This window comes from Ursus arctos, unplaced genomic scaffold, assembly GCF_023065955.2.
Source record: "Ursus arctos isolate Adak ecotype North America unplaced genomic scaffold, UrsArc2.0 scaffold_7, whole genome shotgun sequence".
NCBI lineage: Eukaryota > Metazoa > Chordata > Mammalia > Carnivora > Ursidae > Ursus > Ursus arctos.
The window spans coordinates 61,016,764-61,041,214 of record NW_026623089.1 but is presented as its reverse complement, the minus strand read 5'-3'; the positions used below and the strand labels follow the sequence as shown (position 1 = coordinate 61,041,214).

At 41.8% G+C, this 24,451-nt stretch overlaps 1 protein-coding gene across 1 annotated transcript in view; it reads left to right on the top strand.

Moving 5' to 3' along the window:
- ARID5B (AT-rich interaction domain 5B) overlaps nucleotides 1-24,451 on the top strand; it is a 176,433-nt gene that overhangs the window by 65,496 nt on the left and 86,486 nt on the right. Inside the window, exon 4 of the mRNA XM_026504293.4 lies at nucleotides 21,268-21,498. Coding sequence (XP_026360078.2) covers nucleotides 21,268-21,498 — 231 coding nt within the window. The remainder of the gene's footprint in view (nucleotides 1-21,267; nucleotides 21,499-24,451) is intronic.

Below are 24,451 nucleotides of genomic sequence, written 5' to 3'. Positions count from 1 at the left end.
GCAGAATTGCTGGACCAGGCCTCTCCCTTTTTCTTCCAGGCCCCCTTCATGTCTTGAGAAGAGCAGTTCTCTGGGTTTCAAGAAGGCTTCCTTGAAGTGGAAGCGTAAGGTTTCATTAAAGTTTCAGGGTTTGTGAGGTCAAGGGAGTCTGTACTTTGTCTTTTACAACAATAACATATTTTAATATTAGTTCTGAAATTAAAAGAAAGTATTTTTAAGAATGTAGGAACAAAGATAAAAAAAAATTATCTCATTTCTTCTGGCAGAAGAAATCCAGTCTCCTCATGGTTACCTGTGAAGGAGCAACTCATTGACACTTATAAAGAGCATTTTAACCCAAAATATCACGTGGCAGGAAAATGTATTAGAAGAACTTCTTCCACTAACCTGGGCATAAGCACATTTGTCCTAGCTCCGAAGCTCAGCTCTGTTAGAGAAAGGTGAGAGGAGATTTAGCCATCAAGAAAATGGAGGCTTTGGAAGCCCCCTGTTTGGGTTCTCCTTATTGTGCAGGTGAGGATGAAACTCTAGTTTTAGATCTCAAAACATAAGCAAATTTATAATAAGAAGTACCCCCCCCCAAGGTGGTAAATTATGTGGCTTTTTAATCTAGAATCTAGAACAGAAAGAACACACATGACTTTAAATCCTCTGCTTGATTTGAAGGCTAGGGGAAGGTAGAGGGATCTGATGGATCTTAGGACATCTTTCTTGGCTGCGTAAGACCAGGTATGGAGTCTCCTTCAGATGCCGTTCATGTGTGCCTCTGGCTAAATCCTTAGAATAACTGGTGTTGGAAGTCCTCTAAGCTTCGAGATTTATTACTGGAGCAAGGAAAGGGTATTTGGGATGTCCCACTCGACTTGAAGGACCTGAAAGCTTAACAGCCAATAAAAAGAGCATTGGTGGAAGATGAGTGCTAATTTTAGGCAAGAGCAGACTGTTTCCTCATGCAAGTCCTTCCCTCCCTCCTTCCATTAAGAATTGAGGACCTGCAATGGCTTTGTCTTAAGGTAGGATGACAGAGAGAGGTGATTTTCTCAAGTCGGAGGAGACACACATGGAATTTTTATAACATGTAATATTTGCTGGTATTTAAGTACACTTTGGTGGCATCTTGGCTGGTGTTCAGAGACTTGAAATCATCTTGATTGTAAAGAGTCACTAAAAGGAGCTGTTAAATTGCGCTTCTGGAATTACATTTAGCTACAAAGTATTGGTTCTGTCTTGGCCTTGTAAATGATAACACCTATTATCTAGATGTTCTCTGTCCACATCCCACCTGAGGGAAAAATCGAATGGGGTTTGAATTTCAGTTGAGGCAAAATATATTAATAATATCCCTCGTTATTAAAAGAAATCTCAACCGCTTCCGTGCACGGAGCGTGAAGTGCTTGGCCCATTGAAGGGGTGGGTTATTTGTAAGCCGGGTGCCAGAAATAAAAATGAAAAAGGAAGCGTTTAAATTGTAGGAGACGTAGGTGATGTATTTGTTTTTCTTCTGCATGAACCCGGTCATAATCCAGATCGCATTTTTTAAGCCCCTTTTTGTTCAAATTATTTCACCAACCATCACTTTAGAAATTTCAGGCTTGAACATGATGAAATGAAAAACATCACGTCCACAGCTGGGGCATAAACACCTCAGAGAGTGATGTTCTGTGGTGCGCTTTGCATTTTAATTCTTCGTCCCTTGGGCTCCGTAGTTCTGTTTGGAGCCTCCATCCCTCCTTCATCTGGGGTCTCATCTCCTGGCTTCTGCCCTGGAGCGCAGGACTGGGAGCTCCTGGAGGGCCAGCCCTGTCATGGTCACCAGTGAAAACCCACCGATGAGCGTGTCTGGCTCTGAGCAGGAACGAAATAAAGGCTTGTTGAGGGAACGACTAAAGCACAAGGCATGCTTCTTGAATCTCTGCTTGGTCAAATGTATGATACCCTTCCTGGGATCTTGGCTTTGCACGCTGGCCACCATGGCCTCTTTCTCCCTTAAAGAGACTCGATTGGGACGCGGAACGCGGTCTCCCCGGAGCCAGGGGCGGTGGAGCTTGCTCAGACTGCGGGGGCAGCTGGGGGGCTTCACTCAGTCACCTGCCATGAAAGGAGGAAAATGAGAGCCAGGGTTCAGATCTGGTTCTCCTCGGCAGACCTTCCGCTCTTGCTCGAATGAATGGAGTACGATGCTCGAATGGTACTCCCAGTGCCTTCGGGATTTAACCTACACCCTGTAACGTAGCTCCCGAGGTTCTCGGCCACCTGTTAGAGGGCTGAGCCCGCACTCCAGCCACGGCCCTTTAATCCCATCGTCTCCATCGGTCCATAGCTGTTAGGGCCTCAGGGTCTGAAGATGTGCCTCTTTCTTTTTGAGATGCCAGCAGCAGAGAGTCCTGGGCTCTGGGCTCAGATCCATTCCACAAGCCTCCTTAGCAGTGTGACTGTGGCAAGTCATTTCATCTTGTTTATGTGTCTGTTTCCTCATCTGGAAAATGGGAATAATAATAATTTCCTATAGAGAAGGAGAGAGATGTGTTCACGATCGACACACAGAAGGGGCTGAGTGAGTGATGGTGTTCTTATCTGCCTTGGGGGTGTCTGTGTATCCTTCAGAACTCGGCTCCAGCTTCGTCTTCCTGAAGATTTTCTCGACACTGTGGGTGCTGAGGACCTGTCTCTGCTGTGACGCTTGTGTGAACACTTGATTGTTTGTTCCCATGCCCACCACCTCTCCCAGGCTGCGTGCCCTGAGAGGAGGGGCACTGGCTCTTTGATCTTGGTCCGCCACAGGACATGGTGGGGTAGGTAGGAATTTTGACATCAAATGCTACCTTTCCCATGATGCAGGGCATAGTTGTTTTGTGTGAGCTGTGTGTGTGATGAAGATTCGATGGTTTGTGGGTCTTTGTCCTGGGACCCAAAGGAGGGAGGAAATAGAGAGAAATAACACTGCTGGCTTCACTGAGCCTAAAATGTGCTTCCTGAGGGGTTAACAGTAGAGAGGTATGCTGATGAAGGATGTTTTATACAATGGCAGTCTCTTTCTGAGATTATCTTCCAAATAAGGCAAAATCAAGTTTCACTTTAGGGATTGTTTTGAACATGAGACTGGAAGGGATACTTTAATAGCACAACCTGAAACGAGAAGTTTGTTTCTCTTTCGTTCATAAAATCACGAGGATTTTCAAGGCCACCGGCCCCCTGGGGAGGCTCAGAGAATCTCTCAGGTTCTCATCAATCTGCCAGAGCCCCTCTCAGAACTTTGGGGCCACACCGAAGGCAGCTGGGGTGTAATGGGGACAGCACAATATTTCGTGCCAGAGGACCTGTCCCTGTCATTAGTGGGGTAACCCTGAGTAAGTCATTCACCTTGTTGAGCTTTCTGCATCCTCTTGTATAAAATGGGGATATTCATAATAGACTTCAAAGGGGGTTCTGGGAAGATTGAGTGAATCTAAGTATGTGAAGGGGCTTTACAAATTCTGAAGTGTTATACAGACGAGTGATTATACTATGCATAATAACCTATTTGTAATTTTACAGTGTGAAGCAGGGTATGTATGCAAGAAGGGGAGTTGCTGGGAGTGATGTAACCAACATTTGGGGGAGTAGTCCCCAAAATGTGATCAGAAAACACTAACCTTTTGACATAAGCCATGAATGACGAAAGAAAGAAAGAAAGAAAGAAAGAAAGAAAGAAAGAAAGAAAGAAAGAAAGAAAGAGAAAGAAAGAAAGAAAGAAAGAAAGAAAGAAAGAAAGAAAGAAAGAAAAAGAAAGAAGGAAAGAAAGAAGATTGGGGGAGGAAAGAGGGGAGAGGGGTGAGAGAGGATTCGGTCGTAAAATAAATTCAGGAAAGGCAGTGTATTCCCTCCTGTAGATTGAAATGCCCCTTAGCGTGTCGAAGGCTCCAAGAAGCCTGTCTGTGTAACTCTGTAAACTACCGTGTTTTCCGTACTACAGCACCTTTTCCACATAACACTTGGTTGTATGCTCCCTTCTCTCCCCGGGAACTAGTGTTGGTGAAATACTTTGGGAAACCACTTGCAAAGCCGTCCTAATGGTGAACATCTATAGCGTGTTTACTGTGCCCTACACACTAGCCTCAGTACTTTTCATCTTTTAACTCATGTATGCTCCCAGGAAGGCACTGTTTTTTATGTCCATTTTAGAAATTAGGACCCTGAAGCTCTGAAGTTGTCACTCCCCGGATCCCATGGTTAGTAGTTGGCAAACTTCATGCCCTGCTGCTCTGTCTCTCATGCATGCTACCTTGTTGAATCCTACAAATGATTGAACTATAGGGCTCCTGCTTCCCAAACTCTCAAAGCAATTGATCTACCATTATACTGGTACTGACGACGGACAGACTACGGACACCAATATTACGGAATATGTGATTTTTGAATGTATAGCCTACTTTGAAGAGCTAAACTGTGTCACCAAGAGAAAAGAGTAATTCCAGTTTATAGCTGCAGCGCCCCCTGTGGTCTTCTGGTAGAGAGCTCTGACCCCCTTTCCGCTTAATCCCTCCACCCCCACCTCCCCGTATCTGTGCATCTGACTTCAGGATTTTTCAAACACTCTGCAGTGCTTCAAGCTGGGTTTCTGGTTCTTATTTTCATCCTGCCCCCAAACCTGCGTCTCACCATCTGTTTCGATAGGTGCTTTAACACCTGGGATACTTGTTACAAAGCACCAATCCAGAGACCCAGTCCAGGTATTTTCATTTCGCGTGTTGGCAGGGGCGTCCAGGGATTTTTACTTAAACAAGCCCCTCAGTGGTTCTGATCTGACTGGCCCACAGAACATGGGTTCTCTCTTGGTTTTCATTTAAACACAGAGTGTGGGACCATCCTACTGAGTTACCACTTGCCAAATGAGAAGCCTGGAGGAGTATCAGTCAAGGCTGAGGCAGAACCAGATTTCCACTCCGAGGGTTCAACCGGAGAGATGTTAACAAAGGGAAGACTTGCAGAGGTGTGGTTAGGATAAAGGGAACCAAGCAGGGTGGTTGAGGCACCCGGGGTCCAGTAACAGCAGGAAGCAAGGGCGCAAATCTTGCTACCTGGTGAAGGCTGGAGCCCTCGAGGAGCTGCTGTGGCGTGGGGGTGCAGCCGCAGCAGCCCCGTGGTGCCAGAGCTGGGACGAGCAAGGAAGAAGTACCCCAACTTCTCTCTTTCCACCATCTGCTCTCCTGTTGGTGTCTCCCATTTGCTGAATTAAGAAAAAGCCAGAGTGTGAGGAAGCCCAGGGATACAACCCTTAGGGGTCCCACAGCCAGGCAGAGAGGCTAGACAATAAGGAGAGGACACGAAATAGTGAATAACCAGAAAACGTTAATGTGAAATATTAATTGAAATTAACATCAGTTGAAAGCCTACGATATGCTTCACTTGTATTGACAGTGTTAGGGATTCAGACTTTGTATTGACAGTGTTAGGGATTCAGACGTGCTAGAGACCCTGCTCCTGCCCTTCAGAGAACCCACAGTCTAGAAAGGGGGACCTAACATGAACACACACGCTCACCAAGGTATCACGGAATAACTACACCTTGGAGTTAAACTGATTTTAATGATCTCAAATAACATATTTCTGGAAGCAATAATCTGTTCTCCAGAACTGCGATCAGCAGTGATGGGGACTAAATAGGTCAGATTTACTCTCCATAAAGTCTCTGTCACAACACGACTCCAGAACGATGCAACTCTGCTGCTGTCTTGGGAAAGCAACCACACTACAGTTGTGTTTCTGAACGGGCATGGCTGTGTTGTGATAAAACTTTATAAAAACAGGCTTCGGGCCACTTTTGGCCCGTAGTTTGGCAACCCTTGCTTAACATAAACCATCTCACAAAAATATCTAGAATAGGGGTGCCTGGGTGGCTCAGTCGATTAAATGTCGGAGTCTTGATTTCAGCTTAGGTCGGGATCTCAGGGTCATGAGATCAAGCCCTCCCTCCGTCAGTTCCCAGGCTCAGCACGGAGTCTGCGTGTTCCTCTCGCTCCCCCTTGCTTGTGCGCACTCACTCTTGCGCGCTCTCTCTCTCAAATAAATAAATAAAGTCTCTTTTAAAAGAAGAAATACCTAGAATGGGGATCTGAAGCACTGGTAACTCGTGATACGAAACCACAGAATTATAACTGGAATTAATATATTAGTCACCCACGATTTGTTTATTGTGTCTTTTATGAGAAAAGGGAAGTAGGTGTGGATATTAGAGATCGGGGAAAGGAGGAATTTTACAGTGGAAGTGATTGTCAGCGGATGGTAGATATTATAGGAAATGTGAATAAACCGGATTCCTCCTCCTCCTGTCTTACATCAGCTTACTCACTACGAACATTGCACAAAAAGAAGTAAGAGCATATCCGTATCGTCAGCTTTCCAGGGTAATCTTCCACCGTGCACCGTGACAGCACATTAGAAGGTGCTGGAGGTTTTATATGACTGCATTGCCGTGAGGTTGAGTAGTGGTTTCAGTTTCCAGTACGTTTTGTAAGTATCTCTTTCCTTCAGATGTTAAACTAATTTTCATATTGTACACACTAGAAAAAAAAATACCCATTCTGAACAACTGATGTTCTCCTGGCATTGTGATAAAAAATAGAGCAGATGGTTTGTGGAACTGGCACCAGGTGAACTCGTAGTTAGAGTAGGAAAATAGATATAACTCAGAGAGGGCTCTTACCAGGTTGTATAGTTGAACCTTTTTTTTTTTTTAATTTTACTTTGATTTTTTTTTTTTTTAATCGTTCACCAGAAAACCAAAGGTGACAAGCAAGGATCTCTGCTGAGATCATGACGCAGGCTTGCTTGCTACCTTTTGGCTTTGCTTGGGGCTTTTGGTTATCAGAACAATGAAGTAACAGCCACCTGAGGCCTTCCCTCCAGTTGTGTTTCTGAACCTCTTAGGATCGTGAGGTCTTAGAGTCCAGGACTGAAAGGCATCATGGGAACTGTGGCAAATACTCAGAACAGCCCCATCCGTCCCGGCTGCCTTTTCAGGCCCAGGCGGTCCATCACAGTGCTCTTCCAGGTTCTTTTCTGGTGGGTTCTCTATGGCTGTGCCATCCAGTATGACAGCCACCAGCCACATGTGGCTATGAAGCCCCTGAAATGTGGCCTGTCCAAATAAAGAGATACCATACAGGTTAAACACATACCAGATTTCAGAAACTTAATATGGAAAAAAATAATGCAAACTATCTCCCTAGTAATGCTTGACATTGCCCATGTGTTGAAATAATATTGTGGGTATACTGGGTTAGATAAAATAGAATTTTTTTAAAAAAAGAATATATGGTAGAAAAACACTTGCACTTGTCCTATTAAATAAGACAAAATATTTTCTCAGTTTATACATATATCATATCATTGTGTTGTGTGCCTTAAATTAATACAATGGTATATGTCAGTGGTATATCAATAAAACTGGGCAGGGGTGGGGACAAGATATTCATTGGATTTTGCTTTTAATAATAAAAAATTAGAAGCAAAAAAGATAAATAGATTATTAAAGTTATTTCACGCTTTCTTTTTACTTTTTAGATTTTATTTACATATTTGGCTTGAGATTTCCCAAACACCCTATGTGGGCCTTTAACTGGTTTTCAGTGGACATCTGAATTTTCTCATCACCAGTTTGAATGAGTTTTTTGTTAATAGGAGGTGGAAAATGTTAAACATGATATAGATGGTAATTGACTATAATTAAAATGAACATACATGATTTGATAAAAACCTTAAGATTTTTTTTCATTTTTTGAAATTTTATTATGTTAAGTTTTAAAATCTGTATTTATTAAAGTATAACAGTTCCGAATAAATCATATGAAATGTTTATCCTTAGGTTTTATCTAATTTACCTCAAAAAATCTGGTAGACTTGCAGAGCATTCGCCTAGATTTAAAGGGATCATCATTAACCTTTATTGCTCTGGCTTTCCTGAATTCAGAGCATCCTAACACAGGCCACAGTACTCCATTTCCACTGCCAGGCTTCTTTAACAGAAATATGTGGAAGAAGGGAAAGAGCAGAAGCCTGTGGTTTCGAGTGTCTAGATACAGCGATAAAGGGGATTGCTTCAGGACTAGTAATTTGATTGGTCTCTTTAGTGGTCCTAAGACCAGGAATGGGTGATGGTTAAAGAAGGCGATTGGCCGCACTGAATGCGGTCTCATTCCTGGGCATGCGGACAGAGAGGGAGTGATACAGACGCCAAGAATCTGTCCCATTCCCATCTAGGCTCCCCTAGGAACGTCCTCTCATGCCCGTTGGGTAGGGGTTTACCACTTTGAAGACCACTGATTTAAGATGAGCCACGGATACCAAAGAGGCCTTTGCCCTCTTTTCCTTGTTAAGCCGCTCCAGAAGCCCTATGAGAATAAGAAAGAAAACAACGCCATCTCTGCAGCTCTTGTCACCTCAAGTTGTGAGCTCCCAGAGGTCAGTGCAGTCATCTGGAAGTGGGCCAGCACTTTGAGGGCGGTCCACACACTCCTCAAGTGGTGAGATTATTCCAAAAAAAAAAAGTCCCCAAAATGTGACATCTGCCTAAACTCATGACCCTTCATCTAAAAAGGCCTAGCAGCCCCTGACGGCTGCACTGTTTGCTAGACAACTTTCTCCAGATTCCTTCAGCCTTTAGAAAGAGCTGCTGGTCCAGAGTCCAGGGTGAACCCAGGACACGACTGCTGTCACTCCTGAACGGAAGGTTCAGGGGCTACCCTACAGCACCGTCTGCAGGCAGCTACACTTGCGAGCGCCCCTCTGGGGGTCTGGGCAGGTCATGAGAAATGAGGACACCACGCTGTGCCCTCCGGGAGTTCATATTCTAGTTGCTGGTTGGACAGACGCCTGTCTTCTTCTCAAGAACAGCTAAGAGTGCCTTCACACCGAAAACATAACTCCTGCCAAACATTTCCCTTTTTTATTGTGTAAGATACATATAACATTTACCATTTAATTATTTTTTAATGTATAGTGGCATTAAGAATTCCCGTCATACTGCGTAACCATCACCACTATCTATTTCCCGAACTTTCTCATCACCCCAAACGGAAGTTCTGTACCCATTAAGCAACAACTCCCCATTCCGTGTCCCCTCCCCCCACAAGGAGCCCCTGGCAACCTCTAGTCTACTGTCTCTGTAACAATTTGCCTATTCTAGAAGCCGCATATGAATAGAATCATCCAATATTTGTCCTTCGGTGTCTGGCTTATTTCACCTCGCATAATGTTTTCATTATGTGGCATGTGTCAGAACTTCGTTCCTTTTTATGGCCGAATAAGAGTCCTTCGTTTGTATATTACACCTTTTGTTAAGCTGTTCATCTACTGATGGACAGTTGGGTTGTTTCCCCTTTTTGACTCTTATGAATAATACTGCTGTCAACACTGATGTGCAAGTATCAGTTTGAGTCCTTGTTTCCAATTCTTTTGGGCACATACCTAAGTGTGGAATTATTGGGTCATATAGTAATTCTCTATGTAACTTTTAAGGAACTTCCAGACTGTTTTCCACCACAACTCTCCATTTTACATTCTCATTAGCAACGAATGAGGGTTTTAATTTCTCCACATCCTCACCAACACTTGGAGTTTTTCGCTTTTGTATTTTTTTTTTTTTAATAATAACCACCCTGGTGTGTGTGAAGTGGTTATTGCACTGTAGTTGTGATTTGCCTTTCCCTAATGATTAATAATGTCGAGCATTTTTTCATGTTGAGCATTTTTCATTTGTATAACTTTCTTGGAGAAATATCTGTTCACGTCCTTTGCCCATTTTTAAATTGGATTGTTTGTCTTTTTATTGTTGTAGGGGCTTTTTATATATTCTGGATATCAATCCCTTATCAGATATGTGATTTGGAAATATTTTCTCCCATTCTGTGGGTTGTCTTTTTACTTAATTTTTGACAGTGTCCTTTGATGGACAAAAATTTTTAATTTTGATGATATCCCATTTATCCGTTTTTTTTTTTTTATTCTTGTTGCCTGTGTTTTTGTGAAATCCAAAGTCATGAAGATTTTCTGCTATATTTTGTAGCTTTGGCTCTTAAATTTGAGTCTTTGATCCATTTTGAGTTAATGTTTGTACATGGTATGAGGTAAAGTTCCAGCTCATTCTTTTCCTGTGAATATCTGGTTTTCCCCACATCATTTGTTGGAAAGACTGTCCCTTCCCCATTGAATGGCCTTGGATCCCTCGTCAAAAATCTGTTGGCCATACGTTTGAAAGTTTACTTCTGGATTCTTTATTCTATTCAATCAGTTTGTCCTTATGCCGGTACCACACTGTTTTGGTTACTACAGCTTTGTAGTAAGTTTTTAAACAGGAATGTATGAGTCCTAACGCTTTGTTCTTTTTCAATATTGTTTTGACTATTTGAGATCCCTTGAAGTTTCATATACACTTGCCAGAGGTTCCCATCTTTTAAAAAAATTACATGGTTAGGGGAGCCTGGGTGGCGCAGTCGTTAAAGCGTCTGCCTTCGGCTCAGGGCGTGATCCCGGCGTTCCGGGATCGAGTCCCACATCGGACTCCTCCGCTGGGAGCCTGCTTCTTCCTCTCTCACTCCCCTGCTGTGTTCCCTCTCTCGCTGGCTGTCTCTCTGTCACATAAATAAATAAAAATAAAATCTTAAAAAAAAAAATTAGATGGTTAAAATGCAGGCAAACCAAGGGGAAAATAATCGGATAATCTCATAACCTACAGGCATTCATCTACTATGAATGACTTTGAAGCATTAAACTAAACAACATGGGATACCTCATCACATCCTCTAGGATGGCTATCAAATAGCAAATGATGGGGAGGCTGTGGAGTTGCCAGAACCCTCATACGCTGGTGGAGAGGACGTAAAATGGCACAGCCTCTTGGGAAAACAGTCTGGCAGTTTCTCAACAGGGTGCGCATAGAATTACCGTATGACCCAGCAATTCCATCTCTGGGTATACGCATAAGAGAAATAAAAACATATGTCCACGTGAAAACCTTTAAATAAATGTCAACAGCAATAGTATGCATAGTACAAAAAGTATGAACAACAATAATGTCTCATCACCTGATGGAACAGATAAGTAAAATGTGGCGTATCGATAAAATGGAATATTACTCAGCAATAAAAATAAATGAAATAAATGAAATACTGATACAAATAAATGAAATAAATGAAATACTGATACACTTGACAAAGATGCCCATACCGTATGATACTGTTTCTATTGCATGTTCAGAATAAGCACGTCGGTAGAGACAGGAAGTAGATTAGGCGGTTGCCTAGGACTGGTGAGGGGCAGGGAGATGTGGGGGCAAGAGGCTTCAGAATTTATTTTGGGGAGAATGAGAATGTTCTGAATTTGATTGTAGTGAGGGATGCACAACTCTGTGAATATACTAAAAGCTCGTACACTTTAAACGAATGAATTGTCTGGTGTGTGACTTATATCTCAGTAATGCTATTAAACAAAAGACATGGGTTTGAATATATTGTTTCATACCTTACTTTTTTTCACTCAGTGTAACGGAATCTTTGCATGCCCTGAAAGTTATTGAATTTCGCTATTTTTAAGGGCCACACAGTTTTCATGAAAATAGACGTCCTATCCATTACCTGCACACACGCATATCTATATGTATAAAATGTCTTCAAAATGCTTGGCATTAAGTAATCAATATTAGTCAGTCCTGCACTATTTGGTGCTTAGTTCTCCATACACATGTGGTTGGTTTTTTTTCCCCTAATATAAACCATGTTGCATTTATGAGATTTAGCCTGATCGGTGTTGACTACTTGTCCATGAAAGTCGTGGCAAATAGTGATCGGTCATTCTGCTAAGGCATATACTCGGATTTTACATGTGGAGAGACTGATGTGTGGAAGTTAATTATTTTGCTGTTGATCTGTCCTGTATCACACCTTAATGAGGTTTATTCATGAGTGTGGGGGCTCAGGGGGGGTCTCTCAGATGTAAAGGGTTTATACAGCGGCTGCGTAGCGGGATTGTGGTTCTTGCAAGGATGGTAAGCATAAAGTACAACTTGAAAATAAAAAGCCATATAGACTTACAGGGGGAAAGATGGCAGAAGTTATTATGATTTTTAAAGCCACTTGGACTAAAGGTCAGGTTTTCTTCTCTTGCAACAACTTTGTCATGGTCACCACAGGGCTGACCGGATCTCAGTTGTAGCTCCTCGTAAGCCAAGAAAAGGTTGAGTTTAACGAAGTTCAAATCCAATATAACAGCCTTACCTAGACCACTAGTAAATAAATAAATGTGTAAGTTAATCTCTGAGAAAACTTTTGGCACAATTTTTAGAGTAGGGGAAATTTTGTCTAAGCCTTGGCTCCCTGGTGTTCTCAAGGGTCCTTTATATTTTCTTCTTCAGATACTGAAATTCATTTATACTGAGGGAGACTGGCTAACCATAGCCTGACGTGTGTGAGGGGGGGTGAGTTAGGTAGGTCAGGCCTCTTAGAGTCCTGCTCCAAACGTGGTCACCACTTTCCCTACTTGTCAGTCTGGCCACGTGGTCTAAAGAATAGAGACACTTATTGCGTAACCACCGTCATGGGTGACATTCGCATTCAGCTGATGTGAGCCCTATGGAAATAAGATGCAGAACTCTCAGAACAAAATCAGAGTGGCTCCGGAATGTGGCTGAGAATTCAGTGACCACTTGGGAGAACCTTGGAGGTGGAGCTGGCTGGCTTCCCAGGGGGTTCGTTTGTTACTCAGAGCGATGGCTGTGTTTGGTTTTAGTTCAGCCTGGTATTGTTTTCTTTTAGGAGTGAGGAAGCAACAGTCAGGGCAAAAGCCAATACGAACGTCCTAATACATATTTTTGTGTGTGTGCGTCCATGTATCTGAGGTGTCTGGCTTTGGGAAACAGCGAGTTAAAAGCCCGGGTTTTACATTTGAAATATTCTTTGTTCTGTTTACAACCACGCACGGAGATAGTTTCCCACATTTTCTTTTTTATAAGTTCTCCGGTGATGTTTTCGTGGCCTATCTCGGGAAGATCTGTCTTTCCATTTATCAAAACAAATGGCAAGCTGGGGACCATTTAAAGTCGTTTTTTTAGTTAATAAAGCCAATCTTCTTGTTCTGTTATGTTAAAAGTACATTATCTTTTTATTGCCAGCTCTCTATGGCTAGGTCTGTTTTCTGTCTTAGCAATCTCAGGGCTGCCCCGCTTGCTTACTGTGTAGAGAATTACAAAATCATCAAGGGCGGGGTGGTACCAGCTGACTTACAGTACAAACCATTTCTCAAAATAACCACAACAGTGCAATACTGATGTGTAATTTACGTCACAGTATGTTTTTATGAAATAGTTTGTGGCATTTTCATTTCTATTCCGGATGGAATCTTGTTCTCTCTCCCTTTTAATCAGGCATTTAATTTATTTTTATTATTAATACTTTCCACTCCTTGTCTTGGCATGCCTCCAATTTAACAGCTTTGATGAGGGGGGAAAAAAAAACAACCACCAACAACCCATCTTCCCCCACCCCAACTCTTCAACATCAGTTTAACTGCAAATGTATTTTCCCCTTTGATGGGTACTTACTTTGGGTACTAAGCTTACTGCCTTAGGGGAGATGTAGAAATATGGCAGCACGCGTTACACACTTACACGGACTTGCGTCCAGGCATTGATGAAGTTGATGAACAACTCTGGAATTTTAAACACTTTCAACCAATCCAAGCTACGTAGTCATATGCTGCTGCATTTTGCTTTTACAAATGTCTTTCTGTATAATGTCCTGTAATTAGAACAGGAAATCATTGAGTAACTGTAAGATGAATAAGAGCACTTAGACTGAAAGGAAAATTACCTTCCGAGAAATTATATTCTCTCTCTCTCTCTCTTTTTTTTTTTTTTTTTTTGCTGCATGTTACAATGTTGGTAATGATAGTAACAGCTGTAGCTGCTCTTATCTGTCGGATTTTCATGCTTAGATTTTCTGAAATAAAAAAAAATTTCCTCTTCGGTAATAATCAAAAATGAATGGACAGAAAATAGGAAATGCCTAATTATGACAAATATTCAGTGTCACAACAGAGCAGCAATTAAATGGAAACTTCAGTATAATTGTCAATAGCAGTAAGAATTGGACTAGTGCCAGGTACATAAAGTTGATGCTTCGCCGTTGGTTGGTTGCTAGGAGCGCGGTGAAAAGTATAAAGCTTTGAGAAAGGAATGCCTAATGTAATAAAGTAACAGAAAGAAGCATAAATCATTGTAAGAACCTCTCGTATTGACATTATTTTACTTAAATTGTCTCAAAACTAGACATCAAGTTTTATAACATGAGCAAATTCATATTTGCTTGGGGAAAAAAAACAACACTCTATGTCGTCTTTGAAGGACTGGGGACTTTGTGTCTCAAGCGTGGCCTTCATACATATTTGGAATCTTTTAAGTGAAAATCTTTAAATGTTTGTTTCTATTGGCATCCAAATGCATTTGCCCTAATACGATTAAGAGAACTAAAGGGCAAAATACTTGGCAGATTTTTCAGTTGAGGTAATTAGGTGCAGGAAGGAACATGCATACTTTTTCCACCAGGCTCTATAAAATCCTGGTGCAAAGATTTTTTTTTAAGATTTTTTTTTTAAGCTTACCGATTTTAGAAGTAGATTATAGTGGTTTTCAGTAAGCATAATAGTGTGATGTTTCCGAAACAAGCCTTCCCTTCTGCAACCCCCCCCCCACCGAATGAAAAAGAAAGTTACATTTCTAAATGTTGTGTAAAAGATAAAAGCAGATTTCTCCTCCGGAATTTATGTTTTCAGTCTCCTGTGCATTTGGCCACCATTATCTATTTTTAAAAAAATAGCATTATGGATATTTGAAAGTCAATGCTCCATTAATTCATTGTGTTTGCTATTTCATGCATCTCTCTTTGTATAAAGACAACTTGAGCAACGTGCTATTCAGAATGAATGCCTGCTCTTACCCTCTCCCCCCCACCCCTTCCCCATTCCCAGCCCAACTCTGAGGATTAAAGCAATGGTATACAGTTACTGTTTGAAAAGCTTGGGTGGAGTCTCGCGTTATAATTACAGTTTCTCTGTGGAATTCTGTTTTGGACTTTGAAAATATATAAATAAGTGAAAAATTGACATTGAGAGAGGTTAACAAAACGTGTAATTATGATATAAGCACAGGATTAGAGTAATTTTGGTTGAGCATTACAAGCAGTGTACTTTAGGTATTAACTTTTAATAGGCAAAATTCTTCTCATTGAAGTTGAAATGAGGTTTAGTAATTTTGGGTCTCTTATTCCCTTTGAATATTTCATTTAAAAATAGGCATATTCACTTTTTTTTTTTTTTTTTTTTGGTGGAGGGGGGAATTGAGGAATGGGATGACATTTTAAGAGAATATCAGAATATGGCTTAAAATTTTAGTCTTGGTACCAACAATTTGTTGCTGATCATTTTCTGTTGACAGAAATCAAGTACTGCCTACATAACCCAGCCAACTACCGCTGACTAGAGTGTGTGAGAGTAAGATTCCTTGGGGTAATTCTTTGATTTCTTTTCCTATGTGGGTGGGGTTGAAAGAAAATCTTTGTTCCAGGAACACTTTGTCTTTTGCTAAGCAAACGTGCAATTTATCCATTCTTTATTCATTCTTAGATTTATCTGCTAGACCTATTATGAATCGGAAAGGGGAGAATGTCCTACGCAGCATTTATTGGTGGAGTCAGTTCCATGGGTACGAGGGTTTGTTTATATGGACATGAAATGCATAAGGAGGGAAGAAGTAGCTGAGGAATTTAAATAAGAATTCTTGAAAGGGTTGTTTGGCTATTTGTTTCTTAGTATACTAGGGCGAAATAAAATATGACAGCTGTTGAACAATTTAATAGTTTTGTAGCTATATGAGGAAGAAGGTAATTTAATGCAAAGGCTTAGGGGAAAGTTATAGAATCATAGAATTTTAGATCTGGAAAGCTCTTCCAAACTCATCATTTAATTCTCTGTTATACATACTTTTCATGTGAAGGTGACCATGCTTTGTCTTGAGAAAAAAAAAAAAATATATATATATATATACGTATATATATATATATATATATATATATATACGTATATATATATACGTATATATATATATATATATATTTCTCCAGTTAACAAAGCATGTCTACCTAAATTCATCTAGGGTAAATTTTCCCTCAGGTATCTTCAGAGAAACTTTACCCTAGATGAATTGTTGGTTCTTCCAGGTCTCACCTTTACTCTGGATGGTTTCTTTACTCTCACTTAGAATGCTTTGTTAATTTCCTTAGCAGTCGTGAGGGTCTCATGGGCTTTGTCTGGTTTTTTGGGGGTTTCTTTTGTTGTTGTTCCGTAAATATTAAAGGCGATTCCTCTGGGCATGTCTAATTGTTAGGTTGGAAATTTGCCTCTGTCTAAACAATGCCAAAATTCTGGTCCAAATGGAGGGTTCTTTTCACAAGGAACAAAATTATCATAATTTTTGTTTTGGTATTATTAAGAGTTGCCACATTAAACCAGGCCCCAACATGGCCTCTAGCCTCTTAGTATGGGAGAGGTTCAGGAGGCGGAGGGGTTCTGGGCTTGCACAACCTAAAGTTGGCTTTATTTCCTATCACGTGAGTAGAAAGTAGAAAGGAGATATACCTCGTACCCCCCCTTATCCATGGGGGATACAGTCCAAGATTCCCAGCGGATGCCTGAAACTGCAGATAACATCAAGCCCTATCTGTACTGTTTTTTCCTAATCATACAACCTATGAAAAAGTTTGATTTCTCAGTTAGACACAGGAAGAGATTAATAACAATAACTAATAGTAAAATTGGACAGTAAAACAGTCTCTCTCTCTCTCACAATTCCTTATTGTACTATACTCACCCTTCTTCCTGTGACGTGAGATGATAAAATGCCTGAGTGACGAGAGGAAGTGCAATGAATCACGTAGGCGCTGTGACATCACATTATGCTATGACTGACCTCCTGATGATGTGTCAGGAGGAGGATCGTCTGCTTCCAGACGCTGTTGACCACAAACTGCAGAAAGCGAAACCTCTGATAAGGGGAGGACCACTGTGCATAAAAGATGGGTCCCTACTCTTAAATCATGGTGGCGTGAATTGCCGTGTCCCAAAATCACGACAAGCTAACTTAACTGGGGTGGAATTCTGACCTATAACTGACAGAGTTGTGCAGTCCTTGATGACACAGAAGTTTCATATTTTATGAGACCAAAGGCCATCATCCTCATCCCCAATACTGTACCTTAGTTAAGTCTCTAATAATAATAAGATGTCAAATAAACAAAGATTTTCTTTCAACCACACCCACATAGGAAGAGAAATCAAAGTATGACCTTAATGATCATAATAATGTTGCTATTATTAGTATTTGTGACATTTTGTCATAATGAAAAGCCCTTCAAACTTGGAATTAAAAGACTGGGTGACAGTCTCACGTCCGTCACCCTCTGCTTCCTTGAGAGCCCTGACTAGTCCCTGGGGTGTCTGAGCCTCTTATCTCACCTCTGAACTGGAGGGTATTCACCAGCAGTAATCCTACGAATAGGATTGTTGTGAGGAGCAAAAGAGATGTGTTTTGTGAAAGACCTGTGTAAATTTCTGTGTTTTCCTATCAGTACCGGAAATCATGGTAGTATTTCTAAACAAACAGTCCCTCTGTCCTCTTATTTTGGGTTACAAGGTCTTTTTTGATTTTCTGTCTCCTGTGCTACCTGCAACAATCCTGGGAGGGTGGCGAGGAGAAGGGAATTTGGTCCTAGATTCTGTTCTGGGTACAGTGGGGGTTCGGCTAGAAAGATATACCTGAAAACAGGTGGTAAGTAGATATATACTTAGGAACCCCAACTTGTGACGTTTTGACTTAAGAATTTCTTGACTTTACAATGGTGTAAAAGCAATCACGCACTCGGTAGAAAGCGTACGTTGAATTTGGATCTTTTCCCAGGCTGGTGATACGTGGCTCGATCCTGTCGTGGTGCTGGGCATCGCCCCCAGCCGTGGCTCCCAGGCGGCCACGTGTTCATGAGGGTGAACGTCCCACACAAGCATCCTGTACCCGCAATCGTCCTGCTTTTCACTTTCAGGACAGGATTCAATAAATTACATGAGATATTCCATACTTTATTAGGAAATAGACTTTGTGTTAGAGGATTTTGCCCAATGTAAGTGTTCTGAGAACATTTAACGTAGGCTAGACTAAGCTACGGTGTTTGGTAGGTTAGATGTATTCAATGCATTTTCAACTTAGGATGTTTTCAACGGACAAGGTGTTGTCAGGACATAAACCCATCGAAAGGGGAGGAAGATCTGTGTGTGTGTGTGTGTGTGTGTATACACATATATATGCACACACATACATACAGACAGAGGAAGAGAGAGATCAGAACCCAAACTAAATAAATTACTAAAGTCTGTGTAAAAAGCTAAAGTCAGACTCAGAGGTAGTAGTTTCAAAGTTTAATGTGCGTGAGTTTCCTGGAAGCTTGTTAAAAACGTAAATTCCTGGGCCCCCACTTTAGAGATTCTGAGTTAGTCGTTCTGGATGGGCCCCTGGAGTCTGCCTTTTTCCAGTTACCCTATGTGATTCTCATGAGGGCAGACCCAGGAGTGCTCTGAGAGATACTGTCTCCAGAATGAATAGACATCAGAGGACACATGTCCAGGATGTGAACCAGAGGGAACTTGCTGGTTTTTCTTCCAACAGAAAGCAGATTCATGGCTTGGCTTGTGTTTTGGGAACTGCATGAAGAAAGAAGGATACATGTTTCGAGCTAGGATGAGGTGAAGAGAAAACAAAACCAAAAACCAGCAAACAAAAAAGCCCAGGTCATTTCTAAGCACCAAAGGTAGCCAGGGAGCTGATTGCATCCAGAATAGAGAATTAAGAAGAGGTTAGAGATGGCATTATCATGAAAAATGGTCGGAGATAAGCTGGAGGAGAATGAGGGGACGAGAAGGAAGTGAAATGCTCCCAAGCATCCAGGTGACATCTTCTGCTAGAAAATGAACTTTGAAACATCCATTCTTCTGCCATCATTCAACCTGAAAAGCAGAACTTCATCTCATTTCAAGAACTTGGAGAAACTAGCGCAGCCTTCTCCCCAGTACAGAAAGCCAATAGCACAACCGAGACAGGACTGTGGATGCTGTGTGCCCATTTGCACGATATTTACTACTTGCAGGAGACGGCCTTCGGTGCTGAGCGTGCTGCACGAGCCCTGGGGGTTCGTGGTTACGCCCCTCTCCGTCATCCGCGGGGTCTTGGACAAGGAGAAGATAGTAATACCATTGACACATTTGGGGGCTGCTTCTTCGAATAGGACTGAGGTATTCTGGAGTTCTCATGATGTTTGGTGAATATTTCCAGTCAAACGTTGTGTGCTTTAACTCTCTAGAAAGCACTGATTTGAACCCAAAGTGTGAATTCGTGTCTTGGTCTGCGGTAAAAATCTCAAACTGAAATGTCTTGGAATGTATATCAGCATTTAAAAACTGAACTTCATTGGGGGACTTGTATTCAATGTAAACATATTTCCTTGTAATTAAATATGCCAGCTGACAAAGTGGCTACCCACAGGCCGGGCAGGAGTCTGAGAAATGTAAACTGTTAGAAGATGTCATCTTGAAAGCAGCTAAACATCTCCATTCTCGAAGAAGCCTCCAGCCTGAGGAACTAAGTGAACATAATTAGAAATTCATCTGGGTATTGGCTCCTATCTGAGAAGGTCACATGCACACCTTCCACTGGTACTGGTTTTATTCCATCATTTGTTCTGTCCTTACTCATTTGTCTCCCACTGGTTACCAGATGGCCACGATAATGCTGGTATCCTTAACAACTGTCTTGTGTAATTCCCTGCAGCATGGTAAGGGCTCAGAATATTGAGTGTTTTCCCTTTGGATAAGCCAGTGACATATCTGGGAACTGCTTAAAACCGTCCTGATGGTGTGGTTATGGAGAGTGGTGGCAGACTAGGTCACGGAGCTGAAATGCGGCTTGACATGATGCAGGTGTCGGGCTACCCAAGGGGAGCTTTTGCCATTTTTCAAGCCTAAGATGAAGGAAGGGGTCCTGCAGGCTGAATCTGGTTCTTATAAATAAGCACTTAATATCGTGAGGTGCAGATAAGCGGTAAGATCACTGTAAAAGGGAGCTTCGTGAAAGTCGCTGAAATGTTCTGAGCGAAGTTGGTTCTGATGGAGCTGTCACAGGACGCTTGGGGAGTCCTCTCAGCATGGTTCCCTGAGTTGTGCCAAGTTACCAGATGGGTTTGAGGGCCATTAGAAGATAGGGAGCATGGGAAGGGGGGAGGACAAGGAAGGTGGATGTATCAATCAAGTCGGGGTAGATCATGCTGCAAAAACAAAAACCCCCAGATCACAGCCTCACTTAAAACAACAAAGCTTTCCTTTGTGCTTGGGTTCTATGTCCATTTCGGACCAACGAGGGGCTCTGCTCCGTGTGACTCTCGCTCCAAGACCTTGACTGGCAGCACAGCTGCATTCTGAATCATTACAGGGGCCCAGCACAGAGGGAAAGAGAGAGGGTTGTCAGTCAAACACTGGCCCTTAAAGTCGCTACTCACTTCTGTCTTATTTTATTGGCCGCAACAAGTCACAGGGCCACTTGACTCTAATGGGTCAGGAAGCAGGGTCTTTCCACAAGACCATAAAGAGAACCCGAAATATTTGTTGACAGCCCTACCCACCACCAGATTAGATGATGATGCTGTTTGAACTTATGGACGTCTCTCTGGGGCCAGATGACCTTTCCAGGGCCTTCTAGCACTGAAAGATTATATAATCTAAAAAAAAGAGCAGACTCTGGAACCATGTAGAATGAAGCTCAACAAAATTCTGATTTTTCCTGTGATGATGACTTTAATGCTTGAAATATACATCAGACTCTTTCAAAAACAGTCTTTTTGGTTCTGCTGCTTGCTGATAACCCAAACCTTGCTTAATCTGTCTATAAGGTCACCCTGACTCTTTCTTCTCTCCACTTTTCTTTTCCCTGCCGGTAAGCCGAGGCTTTTTTAGTGGAACTGGGTTGGCGAGGTGGGGCTGGGAGAATGCCGGTGTTCCCCACACTGGGAGAAAGATGAACTGGCATCAGGGTCTCCCTGAAGACACGTTTTCATACCAAACCAGAGTGATCATTGCAATTATGCCATGGCCATGACAGTTCTTTGTGGGAGGGAAGAGGGTAACGGAAGTGTTTTCTTGTTTGTCTAGGGGAGGACGAGGAAGAAACGAACGTGATCGTTCTCAGCTACCCTCAGTACTGCCGGTACCGGTCCATGCTGAAGCGCATCCAGGATAAGCCATCTTCCATTCTGACGGACCAGTTTGCGTTAGCCCTGGGGGGCATCGCCGTGGTCAGCAAGAACCCTCAGATCCTGTACTGTCGGGACACCTTTGACCACCCGACTCTCATTGAAAATGAAAGTATATGCGATGAGTTTGGTGAGTCTTTTCGTTTGTTTCCTAGATGAAACTTTTGCGTGTGTGTTTCCTTGTTTTCCGTTCTTGTGAAGAGCAGTGATGGGGAGCAAGGCTTATTTTCACCAGCTCTATGGGCCACCCCGCCCCTCCCCTCCCCCAAAGTATTGCGGCATAAAGCGTCGTCGCTTCCTGGGCAACCTCTGTTTGCCAGGGTAAAGGGTAATTATTTAGAATTTGTTGTTCAATGTAGGGTCTGAAGTTGCTTGGTTGACCTTGAGATTGGACTTTGGGACAGGAAACTTTCATGTTCGTTCTGTCTTAAAAGGCTTTAGCTGTTCAGATACTGACTTTTTTAACTGATCACTCCCTTTTCAGTGTGATAAGGAACTATAAAAATGCACCAGTTGTCACCACTTCCGTACTATAAGGTGAACAGATCGATTGATGATAGATACATACATCCCTACCCCCATAATTTTTCCTATACATGTATGGATACATGTATATATCCATCTTTGGTGGGCACAGTGTATAAAAATATGTATAGATTTATATATATATAATATTTTCAGATATCTATATATAGATATAGAGAGAGATTCAGATATCCATCTATCTATATATATATCTTTATACACTGTGCCCCCCAAAGATGGATATATGCACACATAATTTTATCTGCATCTCTCCTAGCTGATCAGTCACGTGTCTCTATAGATAGAAGCACAGGAGAAGATATCTCATAGGTTTAGAAGCCTTTGCCTGATGCAGTGAATGGCTGGAGGCAAGCCAGGATCACATCTCTCACATCTTCAGTTTCTCATCTGTTTGTTGAAGAGATTGGATCATATCAGTGGTTCTCAACAGGCTGGGCAGGGATATCAGAATACCCTGGGGGTGCTTTATCAAGCTAGACATGTTCCTTGGAAATTCCTGTACTTACAGAGGCATGAGACCACCCCCCCCTTACCCTACCCCTTCTTTGGGATTTGCCATCATGGGGTGACCAGTGTGATGGCTGACTCACGCTTCATCTCTCATGGGGACCTGGGCAGAGAAGAGGCTGAGACCCACATTCCAGAGAGAGAATTGATGGGGTCCCTTTGAGTAGGAACATTCCTTGATTCTGTCGGCTAAGGTTTTCCCAAGGATCCCCAGTTTGTGGATTATTCAGATCAGATTATTTTGCTTAACTGTTACAGGCCTCAGCATGGTCTGGGAAATCCCCTCTGGCCTCTCTACTCTGATTATTCCTGACCCCCCTGCTGCAGGGGGCTTGTAAGTAGGGGTGAGGGTGAGGGAATGATCCAAGAAGGAAGGGAGGAAAGAGGAAGGGGACCTCGGCTCATTGGACATGCCAATTTTTTTCCTTATAAACTTTCTTTTGGATGCTTTTCACAACTCTGCCTTACCAAATGACCATCAGTCTAGAAGAGAATAGTAGTGTTTATACAAGTTATTTATCCCTTCTTCCAAGAAGAATTTAGTGTCATATTTTTAATACTCAGATAACCGTTGTATTCAAGTAGATGAATGTATCCAATACATCTTTTCAAAAAATACCCTCTCTTTTCAGATCAAATAGTCCCTTTTTAATACTTGTTGTGAGGGATTTTTCCCCCCATATCCCCTACTCCCAAGCCCTCTGTCCCGCTTGCCACTCAAGAGGTCTGTAAATTCCTGACACAAAATAAAACTGAAAGAATGCTTTCCCTCATTTAAGAATAGTCAGAGTTGGAGTATCACGATGTAACAGGATGAAAAATGTTTTAACCTTTTTGGCTAATTTAAGAGTTATTAGTCATTGAGCTTCAAAGCTGTTGCGTCTGGAATTGGTAATAGAAAGAAGTTCCAACTTAACAGTGATCACAATGGCTGTTAAGAGTTCCTAAATTAGTTTTAAATGTTCTCACAAACACAAGCATCTGACTTTTGAATGTTTTCCTGAACTTGTCTTCTGGTAAACCTAATTTTAATGCTGTTTTTCTTCTCCAGCCTCTTAAAGTGGAAACTTTCTTTTGAAGTAAAGGTACCCTTAAAAGAGTTTCTAGATGGCTAGCTTAATAATTAGAATATTAGGCTTTTCTTTTAGTTGAGTTCGTACTTCAAATAGTTTGTACTTCATGTAATATTTCGTTTTAGTAAGTGAACCGCCCCCCCCCCGCCCCCCCGCAGAAAGCTTATTTTTGACCTGATTTGAACACCTTCGCCAACATCCCTCCCCCACCTTCCACTCTTGGTCCTCCATCTACATTTCCAGAGAACACCCTTTTAAACCTCCAACTGGTTGTATTTGAAATCAACATGGGTTAAAGGGTTTGTTAAAACGTGGGGTTGGGTTTCTCCAACCAACTAACAGTTGGTAGAAGAACATAAATTTAATTAGTGACTAGCATTAAACAAATGTTCCTAATATTAAACACTGCCAGATGACCGAAACACTTCTGTCAGATTACCGCGAGTGCCAGGGGGCCCACAGATGAATTTTCTACACAGTATATATTCTGTACCACACGTTTGGTGACTTCAGTAATTGGTCAAATGTAATTTAGGTAACAGTATGCCTAGGCTGTAAAAATCAAATTTTATTAGCCATATCACCAGGTGGATGAATGGTGGAGCTGATGGCAAAGAGTTTATAGCATTTAGCAGCTACACCTTTGACACATGAAATTCATAAATTGCCATAAAGTACCTACAAGGCCCTTCTCAAAAGGACAGTGTCTGCTTTCCTATGATTAAATAATGTTTATTTTATTAACTAATATGTTTTTTGCTTTCTTCTATTAAATGGGATTATGGAGTGGGGGCAGGAGAGGGGGTTCAAAAGATAAATAAAACACGGTTCTTGCTTGTTTGGAGGATTTAAAAATCTAATTGGGGAAGACAGGATTAATGCACCTGAAAGGTTAACTAATGTTACAAGAAAGTCAATGATTAAGTATTTGGTGAGTGTTGCAGAAAGCAAGCACAG